The 16,765-nt window shown below is 40.9% G+C and overlaps 1 protein-coding gene across 1 annotated transcript in view; it reads right to left on the bottom strand.

Annotated features, from left to right (window-relative positions):
* Positions 1-7,274: 7,274 nt before the first annotated feature.
* ca14 (carbonic anhydrase XIV) overlaps positions 7,275-16,765 on the bottom strand; it is an 88,418-nt gene continuing 78,927 nt past the window's right edge. The window contains exons 9-10 of the mRNA XM_051923086.1: positions 10,674-10,758; positions 7,275-8,672 (exon numbers count right to left, since the gene is read on the bottom strand). Of these exons, the coding sequence (XP_051779046.1) occupies positions 8,591-8,672; positions 10,674-10,758 (167 nt within the window). The 3' untranslated portion in view covers positions 7,275-8,590. The remainder of the gene's footprint in view (positions 8,673-10,673; positions 10,759-16,765) is intronic.

Raw genomic sequence — 16,765 nt, 5'->3', positions numbered from 1 at the left:
ACAAAGTGGCTTTTTGGAGGGGGGCAGCCTTGTTTTTAGTTTCCTGGTTCTATCTACATTGTGTCCTTAGATCAATCTTTTAATGCCACAAGTGACTTTACTTTTTCCTACCCAGGCAGTAGTGCAGTCACCCCTGCTGAAGTCTGACACCCAACAGAAGGGAAAGGATGAGTACATAAAAAGAGGTGAGCGCTTGGCACAGGTAGGACAGTAACATGACTGGGCTTCAACAACACTCACGATTTACTATGCATCACAAAAAATAAAGCAGGGAGATGAACGAACATTTCAGACTCTCAGCTCAAGTTGCTTGTACTTTTCCACCTGAAGAACTAAGACGGTGTTTGGTGGTCTTATACTCTGTTTCATTCCTATTCTGTATTTAATACCATATTCTTATCCATACATTTTCAAAGCCCCCTTTATCATGTTCTGAGATACCGGTTATTGCTACAGTTACCGTATATACTCGCGGATAAGTCAGGGCTTGATTTTATTGTATGATTTCTGGTATTTTATAATGTCAGCCTTATAAGTCAAATACGGAAAACTCACACTATTGGTACAAGGGATTGTGATATGCTAACACCCACCTGAGAGAGTAACCATGGAGCACACTGCCTTTTTTTTTCTATGTGAGTGCGGCAATGCATTGTATCCGCACATACTCATAACCTCTCTCAGTAGTGCCTATGTGACCACACGGTAATACCCTAAGTATTCCGAAGTGACATTTGCACTGATTTGTAATTTTTTGTAACTCACACCCTCATACACCTTTATCATAAGAGCATCCCTTATCTACGATTGAGTGTTCAATCAGAAGAAAATATGAAGCTGGTTTTAAATTAAAACTCATTGAAGTAGGGAAAGAAATTGGTAACTACGCTGCAACAAAATTCAATGTGTCTGAGAAACTGATGTGAGATTGGAGGAGGCAAGAAGATGTGTCGCATTTTTGAACGGGCGTACAAGTTGGGGTCTGATTATATGATCGATTTTTTCTGGTTTCAAGACCCGACTTATGCGTGAGTATATAAAGTATATATATTATTATTCCTGACTCTGTGTCATATTTGTTGTCTGTTTGTAAACATCCCATCAATCTGCACTTTAGGTTCGCTTTCACCTTTCAACCTTCATTTGCTTTTCTTTTTGTTAGCTGGCAATCAACTTGAAATTAGAAAATCATGTAAGGCTGTTTAGGAGCAAATGTCACACTGACATTTCGTAAAAAGCGTGCAGTTTTTATTGTTTGACCCGAGTGAGATTTTCTATAAAACTTTAAAAAGAAAGTATAAATTTATAGTTGGCCTGTGTCCAACAGGGAGCGGATTGCTACTGTAAATAAATGGATCCAGTTCAGTTCTGGAAAATGCACTTTGGAAAGTTTGCTCCGCTTATCATACCAGGTCAAAGCCACAATGGTGGCAGAATAACAACACCAAAAAACAATCAGAATGCAAAGAATAATTTTATACCTAGCTTGTATTAAGTAATAATTTCAGGTACAGTCAACATCAGTCTTTTTGGGAAAACCCCAGTGGAATTTGTCGGGATGAATGCCCACTTCTCACTCTTTCTTTTTAGCCAAGGTGCTGTTGGTGCAACAGCTATCATCTTCTTCAACTGCAAACTGGGAAGTATACCACGTTATTGGCCATTTACCGTGAGTGTCATTGTAATATCTTAAAAGTTACTAAGGCTTCTGCTTCAACTCCATCACTTTGTAGCTTCTTCTGCGTTCTTGATGCCATTTCTGTGAATAACTGCTTCCTGGAAATCATCTTTAAGGCACTAAATTTCCACGGGTGTGCCCGAGTTTGTGATTGATTATTAATTGAAATAAATGTTCTTAATCAACTTTGCTAATGCTTTTGTGCATTCTGAATATCTGGTTAAGTCTCCAGGTAGCCATTTTTGTACAACACTGAACAGATTTTGTTTCCTAAACTTGTCAGAGTAGAACATGTTACTCATAGAAGCAAATGCCAAGATGCATTTTATATAGTTAGTTTAAAACAAAAGCATCAAATATATAGGTATAGACTTCTTTATTTAGTTTGTAGTCCTGAGGCCAGTCTTACAGTTTAACAGTAAATGCAGATCTCATATCACATCAAAGCAACAGTCCAGCTCTCCCTTACAAACTAATTCAGCGACAAGGGCCTAGTCTGCTCATAGCTACTTCAGCTCAGAATCCCAGTGAAGCCAGTCTGCTGGTAAGTGGGAGACTTGCTGACTGGTCCCGGATGTGATATAATGGTGAACTGCAATAAGGGATATTTTTGCAAAGGGGTGTATAAGTAGGCACATCTCAAAATGGATGTACGTGAGAACAGTTTGTGTGCTCTATTAGGGGCTGACACAGTGGTGAGTGCTGCTGTCTCACAGCCGCAGAGACCTGGATTCAGATCCATGAGAGCTTTTCTTTTGTGGCTCCCACATCCGACACACATGCAGATTAGGCTAATTCATGACTCCAAAATGGCCCAGTCGAGTAACTGAAACATGCTAAGTTAAAGCTGGGCGATAAACTGATGAGTAATTTGAGTATATGGGATAAGGCAATATGTAAAAATGAAAATCTTGATTCACTGGGTAATTATAGCCCTCCATTCCCCTCACACACAAACACAATAAAAGATGGCAGCATATGCATTAACAAATGAAGAGATTGTGTCTAAAACTTCTATCATCACCTGAGAGATGGGTCGTTTATGCAGTGTTAGACATTGAACAAACCATTGACCATAATGAAGTCTGTGGCAACTAAAGGTAGCAGGACAAACCACTCATTCCAGCATCTCTATCAGAGGAGTTCGTAGCTCTGCATGATGCGCAGCCCAGAAACATCCGCTAAAGGCAGGCAATAGTGGTGTCGTGTCACCAGACTCCGATGGTCGAAGTGCCACAAATCAAACCTCCCAATGTGCCATCCCTGCTACAAGTGTCCCATCAGAGATGGTCTTTAGATGGGTTTGTTTTGTTTAGAGGTAAAATGTTTCTATAGGGGTACAAAATGTTTTTTTTCAAGGGGCATTTTTTATTTATTTTTTTTTTTTTTTTTTGTTATGCTTTGTTACCTTGGGTTTACACTTCATTGATCCCCTTGGAGAATTGAATCATTTGCACTTTACCCAAACTAACAACTACAAGCAGAGAGCAGTGATTGAGCAGCGTTCAGTGAACGTCCCGTCCAGTTCGAAAGCCACTTCCTCTACATTTTACACAAAGAAGCCAGCACACAATAAGTGGGATATTCTTAAGCATTTTGTTGGTTAAATCAAAACTAATTTGAATAGAGTTTCTTTTTTTGATTTTTTTTTTTTTTTTTTACACAAATAAAAAAATTGAGTAAAATCATAAACAGGCCCCGCCTGTATCGCTCAGCCCTAGCATATGTTTGCTCTGTAATACACTTGCACTCCATTAAAGGCCGTTTCCTACCTTGTAACCCAAAAATGTCCTGTCCATGCACTTATACAGTAAATAAATTAAGGTGGTTTGAAAAGAAGAGAAACAATGAATGAATTTAATTTTCAGTGAAATCCATGGAGGTGCCAAACTCGGAGTGACCTGCTAGTGTAGTTACACCTTAGAATTAAACTGTGAAGGACTGACAAAGTAACTTGTGAAATGTTTAGGTGACAGTCGACCTGTGAGGTTCTAAGTCCAGACTTGAGTGACTTTGAGGTTTTGTCTGTTTCCACAGAATGATGGAGGCAGGGAGCAAAATGGATACATACGTCTTTAAGGAAAAATGGGGCAGACAAAAGGACTTCAGATTTTGTGAAACAAACCTTCTCATACAAAAGAGAGGATGGTGTTTGCTTTAACTAAATTCCATCCATCCATTTTCCAACCCGCTGAATCCGAACACAGGGTCACGGGGGTCTGCTGGAGCCAATCCCAGCCAACACAGGGCACAAGGCAGGAACCAATCCTGGGCAGGGTGCCAACCCACCGCAGGACACACACACAAACACCAAGCACACACTAGGGCCAATTTAGAATCGCCAATCCACCTAACCTGCATGTCTTTGGACTGTGGGAGGAAACCGGAGCGCCCGGAGGAAACCCACGCAGACACGGGGAGAACATGCAAACTCCACGCAGGGAGGACCTGGGAATTGAACCCAGGTCCCCAGGTGTCCCAACTGCGAGGCAGCAGCGCTACCCACTGCGCCACCGTGCCGCCGCTTTAACTAAATTCCTAAATTTAATTAGACATTTTTTTGTCATTTTTGAAAAAATTATATATTACATCTTTATATGTTACTTACCCCCTGCAGTTTGTATTGATGGCCAAGAAAAATTTTACATCTCATGTTTTCATGTACACTTGTATGCAAACGTATTTAAACCATTCTTGAAAGTTATCTTAATTTTTTGTATGACAAAAAGATTTCTCCACATATTTATCCATTCAGTATTTTTAATTGGTACTCTTATGCTGTAATAATACATTTCAAAAGTCAAAATAAACCATTTTTTGTAGATATTTAACTGAAGAAGTTAGTGTTTGCATACTGTAAGTATTCAAGCCCCACAAATGAATATTTATTGGAGAACCCTTGTGGGGTAACTATGTACCGGTTGTGCACATTATTCAGGAGTGATTCTTTCCCATTCCTCTTTGCAGAGTTTATAGAGGTCCTTTAGGCTGGTGGGATGGCGCCTCCGGACAGTGGTATTCAAATAGTGGCACAGTTTCTCAGTAGGGTTAAGATCAGGGCCAGAAGATTCACTTTTCTGTTTTTTGAACCATTGCAGTGTCACTTTAGCCTTATGTTTTGGGTCATTGTGATGAATCTTCTCCTGAACCGTAGGTTGATAGCAGACTGGGAAAAGTTCTCCTGCAATATTGTGTGATTTTTGTGTCCACCCATTGTCCCTTCAACTCTGAGAAGATGCCCAGTCCCAGCACATGAAAAGCATTCTCATAGCATAATGCTGCCACCACTATATTTCACCGTAGATATGGTGTTTGTTGAGGCATGGGCAGTGTTAGTTTTACACCACACATACCTCTTTAAATTCTGGCCAAAAAGTTCTATTTTGGTCTCATCTGACCATAAAATCTTCTCCTACATCTTAACTGGGTCTTTCTCATGCTTTGTAGCAAATGCCATACATGCCTTTTATGTGGAGCCTGTTTTTTGGAGAGCTCTTGAAATTGTGGACCCATTCACTTTCATTACGGTTTCAGCCAAAGAGCATTGCAGACTTCTGAACGTAACGGTTGGGTTTTTAGTAGCCTCTATCACCAGTTGACATCTTGCTCTGATGTTTAGTTATGAGGGGCGGCCTGTGCTGTGATGAACCTTCCACTTTCTGTTGATGGATCCAACAGTGCTTAACGTGACATTCAAACTCTTTGATATTTTGTGTAGCCATTTCAATGACTAGTGTGTTTCTCACATCAGCTGAATGTTCTTTTGTCTTCATTTTTGCAGTGATTGTCCGAAAAAGACTATGGACCTTACAGAGAGTGATTTTTCTATCCAGAGACATATAAAGGACTCACAAGTAGTACCTAATTATGTTTGTTTATGGTCAAGTGACTGTCACCATTGTGTAGTTTGTGATTAATTTGCCATTAGTGTAAAACTGGAGTTTCCAAAGCACAGAGGTTTAAATACTTAAGCAAATACTAACTTTGGAGTTTTTGTATGTATATCTTTATTTTGACTTGCATTCTTACGGCATGAGTTCATTTTAAAATGCTGAATGGATAAATGTGTACAAATCTTTTGTCATGCAGAACATTCTGATGACTTTCAAGGGGATTCAGTACTTTTGCATGCTACTGGAATGGAAATAAACAAGTTAAAGATATAAACGATCACAAAGGGCTACCCATTCTATCCTTCGACAAATGATGTGAAAAACATCTATGGAAAAAGAAATAAAAGGTGTCTTTTCTGTTTGTATTTTATGGTAATTTTTCTGGAAGCAAGTATTAATATTATTTTAGCAAAAAAATGAACACATTTTAAGCATTTGACTCTATAAGAGACTTGGGGATTATGCAATATGGTAACATGAGAATTTTTTTTCCCTTTTTCCATGGACTCCCATTATGGTCTGTTATACCTCAAACTGTTATCTCTCATTCTGCATGAAATCAACATTTTTTCTCAGCCGTCACTACAAACTACATAATTTAAGTCACATATAAAAAAATATCAATTTTGGGTGCTGTGTTTCTTTAATTAAATATAACTACTATGCAGTAGCTGTGTGATTATTAAGAGAGTTTTGCATTTTTTACAGGAGTTCTTGATTGGTCACAAACCAAAATAAACAACAGCCAACACAACTGCAAGCTAAAAGAAGACATTTCAGGAAGGTAAATCTTACAATATGTTGCAATTCCCAATCTGCAGACCAAGTGCAGAAACTCCTGTTTTAAATAAGAAATTTAATTAAAATCCTCAACTTAAAACAAAGAACCTGTTTTTTTTTTCCCCAGCCTTTTGAAATTTTTTCCAAATATTTTCAAATAATCCATTATCAGTTTTTAGTTAAAAAGTGTCAGTTTGTTGTCAGCCTACAGTGGTTTCAGAAAGTATTCAAACCTGTTCACTTTCTGCAAACTTTCTTGTATTGTAGATTTAATATTTAATTGACACATTTGAAATTTTTGCCCATCAGTCTATGCTCAATAACCTAATGGAAAAGACAAAACATTTTCAGAAAGGTTTGTAAATGTATTAAAAATCAAAACCTCATTTGCTGAATACTTTTAGAAAGGTTAAATGCATCCTGTTTGTTTTATTTATCCTTGAGATGTTTCTAGAACTTGACTGGAGTCCACCTGTGGATAATTGATTTGATTTGATTGGCCATCACACACCTGTGTATCGCAGGTCCCACAATTCACACTGCATGTCAGGACAAAAACCACACTGTGAAGTCCAAGGAGCTCTATAGACCTCCACCATTGTTATGAGGCGTAGATCAGGGCAAGGGAATAAAACCATTTCTAAAGTTTTGAGTGTTCCAAGGAGCCCAGTGGTCTCAGTTTGTGAAATCAATAAAGTCTGGAGCTACCGGGACTAATTCTAGAGCTGGCTGCAAAACTGGGTAAGATGGGCCTTGAACAGAAGGTGATCCACTGTAACAGAGCTTCGGATGTCCTCTACTTGAGAGAGGAGGACCATCTCAGTAGCATTTACGATAGAATGACTAGTAGTAAGCCAGTCTTAATTAAAAAGCATATGACAGTTTGAAGAACTCTGAGAGGACGAGGGACATGATTCTCTAGCAAAGACCAGACACTGCCAATCACCTGCCTAATATCATCCCTACAGTGAAAAGTGGTAGTGGCAACATCATGCAATGGGGATGCTTCTCAGCAGCATGGACAGGGAGACTGGTCAGAATTGAACGGAGGATGATTGCAGCGAAATACAAAGAGATCCTTAAAGAAAACCTGCTCCAGAGTGTACGGGACCTCAGGCTGAAGAGACAGTTCACATTTCTGTATGACAATGACCCTACGCATACAGAGAAGACAACACTGGAGTGGCTTTGGGGCAGGTCTCCTAACTATCCTTGGGTGGCTCGGCCAAAGCCCAGACTTAAACCCCATAGAACATCTGTAGAGAGACATGGAGAGGGAAATTTACAGATACTTACCATCAAGTCTAACGGAGCTTAAGAGAATCTGTCAGGAAGAATGGGATCCACTGCCCAAGTTCAGGAGTGCAAAGCTTGTAGATACTTATCCAAGAAGACTCAAAGCTGTAATTGCTGCCAGCAGGGCTTCTACAAGGTCCTGAATTAAGGGTCTGAATACTTAATGAATTTGCAGATCTTTCTGAACACTTGTTTCCTTTTTGTCATTATAGGTTATTGAGTAAAGCTTGATGGGCAAAAAAATGACAAATCTGTCCATTTAAAATGAAATCCGCAACACAAAGTGTGCAGAAAGCAAGAATATGTCAGGATCCCCTGTATATTGCAATGAGAGGTTATGGCGCTGGATTTTGCCTTATGGGTTGGGGGTCTGAAATGAGACACTTGGTTCATTGGTTCTACATCATTTAGCTGTTCACATGAGGTGTTGCCTCATGGCTCACATTCTTCATTTTAAATCACAAAGTCATTTCCCTCACAGTGTGACCAATCTGCTGGCCAACCATAAGAAAAACAGATGTAAAAAAGTGTATTATAATGAAAATTTAAAGTACTTAGTTTGGCATTTGCTGTAGAAAGGCACCATATAAAACAAAGCGTATTTCATTTCTTACCTTACTTACAATTTAAAGAACAAACCAACCCTGTCCAAGATCAGTTGAAAACATCATATTATACAATTTGTGCTGAGGAATCACAACCACTTTCTAAGACATGAAGATGACCAACTGATATCTGAAGTTTGAATATAAATATACAGAATGTTGAGAAGCAATGTGAAGGTAGGCTGCACTTAAGCTTTCTTTGAGGATCTGTGGAGATGCCAGTCCAATTGAATGCCATGTATAGGTCTGTAGGAGCATTTGCGGAGTTGTGGTAACTAACTGATATTCTGTCCTTGGAACAGCTTATGTGATCCTCAACAGATATCTGGACATGAAGGTCAAGGTTGTTGATGTGCCTCTCCACTTGAGCATGGCGCAGTTATGTACTCATCTTCTTTGGGCCCTTTGTTGTTCTGTAACCTAAGTGAGAGTAAACAACACAATAATGTGAACTGGAAGCATTATTTATGTGTTTTCTTCAATTCAAAGAATGAAAACAACAACACGAGACATTTATGGGAGGTGAAAACTATATCAGTTTTGTATTTCTTCTGATCCTTTTCTCACTTAGGCTGCATTTACCAATGAAAACTAACTGATGGTACCCCAAATGATCAGTGCAGGTAGAGCAGCATAAGGTGAGGATGCAAAGAGCCAAGTGTCCAGTTAACCTGTTTTCTGCGTGTCCTAGTTTTGGATATGTTCATTTATAAGAGAGTGCAGTCAGTTAGTTGTTAACTGTTCCAAGTTGTTTCATCAGTTATAGGTACACCTACTAACTTACTGCAGAATAAGCAAACAACCGTTTATACTTAAACCTCTTATTAGAGCTAAACAAGAGAAGAGTGTTCCTCTTGATTCATTGTAGGCCTGATTTCTCAAATTCTCATGAGATTGCACTCTGTCAGTCGCCTGCTTCATAGTGCCGTAAGCAACTGCATGATATAAGGCACATTTTGTCAGAATTAATGGCCTTTGTACACCAAGAGTTTTTTTTCCTACTGTAGGATGCCCTGTCATCCTCAAACAATACAACTTTAAACTGTTAAAACGGAGAACAAAACTTGTTTGTCTCCTGTAAGACGGCCATCAGGCTTGGCGGCCTCCGAAGAACCTCTTCTGTGACTGGCCACAGATTTAGTTTGTTCTTAACACACTACAAGACTATGTTGGCAGTAACTAAATGATTTGGGAGTCACTATGTGGGGGACAAATGTAATGCTAAAGGTTTGGATCTTAAGCATAGAAAAATACATAGAGAAGGTTCACTTAGACCAGGGGTGTCGAACTCCAGTCCTGGAGGGCCACAGTGGCTGCAGGTTTTCATTCTAACCATCTTCTTAATTAGTGACCAATTTTTGCTGCTAATTACTTCTTTTAATTAACTTGACTCTGGCCCTTTAGTTGTTTCTTTTCCTTAATTAGCAGCCAAACAATAATGAGACACAAAACAAACCACCACATCCCACAATATCTGAAAATAAAGAAAGGTGATGGTCTCAGTAAGGTTGATCTCTCAACGCACCAAAACACTTTGACGATGTTCTTATAAAAAACAAAAAATCAACAGTTTTGGAAATGTCTGCTGTTGCAGAACGAGAGCAGCAACAAGCCGTGGAATTAAATAACGGGTTTAATTAACAGCAAGCATCGGCTTCTCATTAAGAAACTGGTTGGAGTTTGAAGCCCCAGTTTAAGCTGCTCATCTGTTGGCTTGTTTCACATCTCATTTCTGTTTGGCTGTCATTTACTGAGGAAACGAATCAATTCAGAGGACTGAATCCTTCTAATATGGCTGTTAAAATAAAGGGGAAAAAAGTGAATTAGCAGTGAAAACTGATTAGGAAAAGGGTTAGAATGAAAACCTGCAGCCATTGCGGCCCTCCAGGACTGGAGTTCGACACCCCTGACTTAGACTGTAGACATACAAGGTAGGAAAGGGACCTACAATGTGACAATGATGGCGTTCTCTAAACAAAAAGAGTCAAAATGTTTTAAACCTGATACTGGCAGATAAGAAGAAACTGGTAGGCCCCAAGTTGAAGAGCTGGCAACAGAAAGGCAATGAATGAGACTCCATGTGAACAGCATACCTAGAAAAGGGGGAATGCTAGCAATAAAGCAAATCTCCAGGTACCAAGCTAATCATGAACTGTTCCTGCTGTCTCGTTTGCATCTGCCATTGTCAGCCACATGCCTATTTCAGCTAATTGTCCATTAGTACTTGTTTCAGCTATTCTTTCAATGCCAGTATATTACATTTTTAAAAATTCTATACAATAGTTGTCATTCACATTTTTACATTTAACCGTGACCAAGACTTTCTTAGGTGTCATTTATTTTTAAATGAAATCTGACAGATCTCTTAACTTTCACAAAATTTCTCTCCTCAAACAAAAATTAAACATTTTTGTTACATACCGTGAGTTTTTAATAATGAAGTGAATTAAGAACATAATCCCCAGGGACACAAGAAGGACGCCGCTGATAACTGCAATAATCTCCCCTGGGCAAGAGGAAAAAAATAAAACAAAGCAAAAGTTGATTTATGGGTTATAAGTTTACATTGTGTGATCAATGAGCAAAATTTCTTAATTGATGTCTCTGATTGGCTTTGTAAGAAATGTGACACTTTAAAAACTCTACATAATAACCTGTTAATCAATTTCTGCTGTATAGCTTCAAGGATGACATCCCAAGCCAATAAAATTGAAGTGTTTGTATCACAAATGTAATACTGGAGAGTGGGGTGATGGTTAAATACTTAATTATTCAATTAGTCTGAATGCCATTATAGTCTTGCTGAATTTCCATCCATCCATTTTCCAACCTGCTGAATCCGAACACAGGGTCACGGTGGTCTGCTGGAGCCAATCCCAGCTAACACAGTGTGCAAGGCAGGAACCAACCCCAGGCAGGGCACACACACACCAAGAACATACTAGGGACAATTTAGGATCACCAATGCACCTAACCCACAGGAAAGCCACACAGACAAGGGGAGAACAGCAGCGCTACCACTGTGCCACCCCTTGCTGAATTTGCAGGATATAAAATCGCTTTTGTCCTAGTAGTTGTCACTGTGTTAGCAGTTCCATTGGCATCACTGCACTAACAAGCATGGAAAGGTATGCAAGTCCAAGGAGGATGTCAGGGTGGGCATGTTTCTGCTGTTTGTAATGAAGGTCTTAAAATATGACAAGATTATTGGGTTTTCTTGTCTGTTTTGGAATGGCCAGAATCTTCATTTTACCATTCTACTGTATTTTCAATGGCTTTTCATAGGAAACTATTTTATCTTGTTGTCCAGATGTGGAATATCTGATGCCAAGACGCCGACCGTTTTACCTACCGAGAGAACATACCGTCGTTATTGTTACGGCAGTATACATACCTCCTCAGGCTAATGTTAAGTCAGCGATTGAAAAATTGTTTGACGTTATCAGTAAACAACAGAACTCGCACCCTGATGCAGTTTTTATCATTACTGGGGAATTTAATCAAGCGAATCTTAAGGATGTATTCCCCAGATTTTATCAGCATGTACAAAACCAGAGGGGAACACACCTTAGACCACGTCTATACAAACATAAAAGACGCCTATAAGGTCATTCCACGGCCCCACCTCGGCCAGTCATCTCTCTTTGTCTCTTGTTCCAGCGCACAAAGCCCTTATCAGCAGTACTAATCCAATTAGCAAGACTGTTAAAGTTTGGCCTGAAGCTACCATTTGCCAACTCCAGGACGGCTATGAACAAACAGACTGGAATATATTTCTTCATCAGACAGACTAAGAGACATATACTTTATCTGTGCTGTCTTATATTAATTACTGTGCGGACAATGTCACTGTCAACAAAAGGATTAAGGTCTACCCAAATGAGAAACCATGGGTGAATAGTGAAGTCAAACAGCTGCTCAGGGAAAGGAACAAAGCCTTTAAATTAGGAGACACCTCAGCCTATAGAGCTGCCAGAGCCAACCTCAAGAAGGGCATCAAGTCTGCTAAACTAATGTACAAACAACGGATTGAGGAGGACTTTGACAGTACCTCAAACTCACAGCAGATGTGGCAAGACATCCGATTAATCACGGATTACAAAAAGAAAAATGACGTACAAGACACACTGGCCAATAACAATGCCAATCTAGCAGAGGAACTTAACAGTTTCTTTGCCCTGTTTGACAAGGGCAATAACCAGCCTGAGACTCACAGCCTGTGGTCGTACACATACATGATGTGCGGCAGGCACTCGAAAACATCAATACAAGGAAGGCAGCAGGTCCTGATAATGTGCAAGGACGTGTGCTCCAGGCCTGTGCTGACCAATATACTGCGCTGAGGTATTTACACTCACATTCAACCTCTCTCTCTCCTCAGGTGTAGTCCCCTTGTGCCTGAGATCCACAACCATTGTACCTGTTCCCAAAAAACCAAGGATAACCTGACTTAATGACTATCGACCAGTCGCTCTCACCCCTGTCATCGCAAAGTGCTTTGAACGACTGGTAATCACCCACATCAAAGCCTCCATCCCAGCTGATGTAGACCAACACCAGTTTGCCTATCGGTCAAACAGATCAACTGAGTACGCCATCTGTGTGGCTCTACATGCTGCCCTCTTGCACCTGGAAAAGCCCAACACCTATGTTAGGATGCTCTTCATTGACTACAGCTCTGCATTTAATACCATCATACCTAACCAGCTGATCCAAAAACTCCATGCACTAGGACTTGCTCTGTCCATATGCCACTGGTTACTGGATTTTCTCACCAACCGCCCCCAGTCTGTCAGGATGGGCAAACACACATCCTCTACCCTTACCGTGAGCACTGGTGTGCTGCAAAGATGTGTACTAAGTCCCCTTCTCTATGCACTCTTCACCCATGACTGTCAACCCATCCACCAATCAAACATTATTGTTAAATCTGCAGATGATACAACTGTCATTGGACTTGTAACAGACAACAATGAAGCTGCATATAGGGAAGAGGTTCAGAATCTGACAGAATGGTGCAACACCAACGACCTGGTCTTAAATTACAAAAAGACCAAAGAAGTTATTCTGGACTTTAGGACCACTAAAAAGACCAATCACAGTCCAATAATCAATGTAGATGCTGTGGGGAGAGTTTCCAGCTTTAAGTTTCTAGGAGTCACCATCTCAGAGGACCTGTCCTGGGCTGACAACAACTTGGCTATAATAGGCAAAGTACAACAACGCCTCTAATTTCTCAGGAAGCTAAGGAGAGCTGACCTCCCCCAGAAGCTGCTGGTTAATTTCTATAGATGCACTATAGAGAGCATTGTAGCTAACTGCATGATGGCCTGGTACAACAGCTGCACCAAGGCTGCTAAAGAAGCCCTGCAGTAGGTCGTAAAAACAGCAGAGGCCATTATAGGGACTGAACTGCCATCACTCGAACTCTTGTATAAGACTCGCTGTGTGAGACGGGCCAAAAACATTCTCAAGGACAAAATTCATCCTGGAAATTCTTTGTTTGAGCTCCTCCCGTCAGGAAGACGCTTTAGGTCAATCCGTGTACACACAAACAGACTAAAAAAGAGCTTTTTCCCATCTGCCATAAACTTTCTGATCTCTGAATCTCCTCAGTCTGAGACCATTTTTAATTGAATGTGTGCAATAAGCTATATTGGTAATGTGCAATATATTAATGTAATACAATATAGAATATGTAATGTACTATTCATTAACAGGTGAAATAACAATTTATGCTACTGTACTTTGTGCAATAATAATTTTCTGTGGTTACTTGATCACTTAACACTGTATACGACATATTTGGAATTATTTGACTTTTCTTTAAATGTACCTCGGGGCTGTCACAAAAAGTAATTTCATTGTGTTACACAATGACAATAAAGTGCTTGAACTTGAACTATATTTCAGGTACCATCCTGATGTCATCTGGATGAGGAATGTCTCACATAACTTAACAAAAAAAGATCACAAACTAAGAATTCAATTATATTGTGGACTAAAACTAAATGACTGGGCGGACTGAGTCATAATATGAAAAAAAAAACAAATAGATATAAAATAGACGCATTCTTTATAAGGAATAGTTTGCCTTTTCCATTTCTACTTAATTATCCACATTAACAAAAGGGAAAGTGCCTTCATTATATGGTACATTTTGGTAGGTGTTAGTAACCAAAATGTTTCAGAGAGACTCGCCATCATCCTACCTTGTCATATTAACAGTAAATTAAACTTGCTGAGCATCTTTTTATTTTAGTTTTGGCTGGAGTCCTTGGCAGACTGGCCAGTTTTTCATAAGTATGAAGAGCGCTGATGAATGAATAGGAGTTCACTCGACACACCTCAGGTCACACACACGTGCATTACTGGGACAGCTTAGCGATGTTAGCCAGCCTTAATGGCTGCCTTGGGACCCGCAGAGAAAATGCCTCTGAACAGGAGGAGAATCTGAAATCCAAAAAATCAGCACTCAGAGGCCATTGCGTGGTCAGAGTGAACTGTACCTGCTGTGTAATTCTGATGTCACTCTTATATAAATAACTAAGAGATTCAGCCATATTTACATTCTGGCTTATTCCAGTACAGAGTTGCTGGGTGGCAGAGGATATGCATGTAATATCAGATGTTAAGTTAGGAACTGTGCTGGGTGGGGTGCCACATAAAGCTAGTGATTTCCCACGTGGAGTACAGGAGCGATCAGCTCTCTAATAATAGGTGATTACATGGACATGGTCTATCTGTGTGTGCATTCAGCTTAAGTTGCTATAGTTGATCAATCCAAAAATGAACTTGGTGAGTTACACTGACCCCCACGTTGATACTAGCACACATGAACCCAGACCTCTCCTACACATTCAATTTACTGTTGCTAGTCAAGCTATGATGTTAAACCGCAAGGGGTCCTCCAACTTGCAGAGGAATCATGGGAGTTGGTGGCATGATTGGTGTGCCAGCCACTGTAAAAAAAAAAAAAAAAAAAATGTGCAGCTCTGAGATGACAGACGAGACTTCTTTTTGCTCTCCGCAGGAGTAGCTCTGCTGCAGCCAACCATAGGAAGGCTGCTCACATTATGAAGGGGATGGGAAAATCCCTCGGGAGCCTCGTCCCATCCATCCATCCATTTTCCAACCCGCTGAATCCGAACACAGGGTCATGGGGGTCTGCTGGAGCCAATCCCAGCCAACACAGGGCACAAGGCAGGAACCAATCCCGGGCAGGGTGCCAACCCACCGCAGGACACACACAAACACACCAAGCACACACTAGGGCCAATTTAGAATCGCCAATCCACCTAACCTGCATGTCTTTGGACTGTGGGAGGAAACCGGAGGAAACCCACACAGACATGGGGAGAACATGCAAACTCCACGCAGGGAGGACCCGGGAAGCGAACCCAGGTTCCCAGGTCTCCCAACTGCGAGGCAGCAGCGCTACCCACTGCGCCACCATGCCGCCCTAGCCTCATCCCTGGAAGAGTCAAAACGATCAGACAGCCAGTGGGCTCAGGCCTGTTCGGAATCGGAACTGGTGTGGTGCCGAGGCGTTGCCCGCTGCACAGCAGCACTTGGGTCCCAATTTGAGGTGGCCCATCAGGGTAGGTGCGTGGAATGTCTTGTCTCTATGGAATGATGATCATCTTCCTCTGCTCTCAGAGGAGCTTTATAAACTCCACATTTCAGTGAGGTACACAGACATGGGACTGACCAGATCACTGTAGATGGGTAAACCATTTGTTGGTCTGGTTGCTCTGGTGGCTGTTGCTGTGGCGGATCGGAGTCCGATGTCACTCCTTTCAACAAGCGCATTATGAGAGTTTATGATTACGGCACTCCCTAGGTGCCTTGTCGGTTGTCTCAGTGAATGAGCCATTTTATTCACAACTTCGCTCGGAATTTTGATGGGTGCCTGTAAGGTGACACTCCACTGGTACTGACAGGGCTGGCTATGAGGATTGTGTCGGTCCCCATGAGTCTGGCGAATGTGGTAGAAATAGCTCCATGTTACTTGACTTTGCAAAAGGGACTGCAGATTGCTGGATCCTGGTTCCAGTGCCCTGAACTGCATAATTGGACTTAGTATGCCAATACTGTTGGTGCAGTGAAGGAGGTCATTCACATCCTTGTGGGCAGACCCTGGAGGCTTTTACAAAACTGCAGTGTCTACAAAAGTGCCCAATTTTTAAATTCTGACCACAGGCTTGTTGTTGCTACTCTGAAGATCCAGCTTAAGTTCAGTAGGCTACCACCTATGAGGAAAATGAGCCTGGACCTGACCAGACTTCAAGATTAAGCCATTTTTAATGAGTTTGCATGCAGTTTGTCTGAGGAACTTACAGACTTGGGTGCGACTGCCGATCCTAATGCGATGTGGAAGTCCTTCTGTCATAAGACCCTGAAGGTTGCTGAGGGTTGTGATGGCATTTATCAGTATTCCCAGAAGGAGGTGTTTAATCTCACAGGGAATCCTAGATATCATTGTGAGGAGTTGCAGCGCATGGCTTGATGCT

Source organism: Erpetoichthys calabaricus, chromosome 2 (genome assembly GCF_900747795.2).
Source record: "Erpetoichthys calabaricus chromosome 2, fErpCal1.3, whole genome shotgun sequence".
Taxonomy (NCBI): domain Eukaryota; kingdom Metazoa; phylum Chordata; class Cladistia; order Polypteriformes; family Polypteridae; genus Erpetoichthys; species Erpetoichthys calabaricus.
The sequence above is the reverse complement of the archived record's forward strand: the minus strand, read 5'-3'. Positions and strand labels throughout refer to the sequence as shown.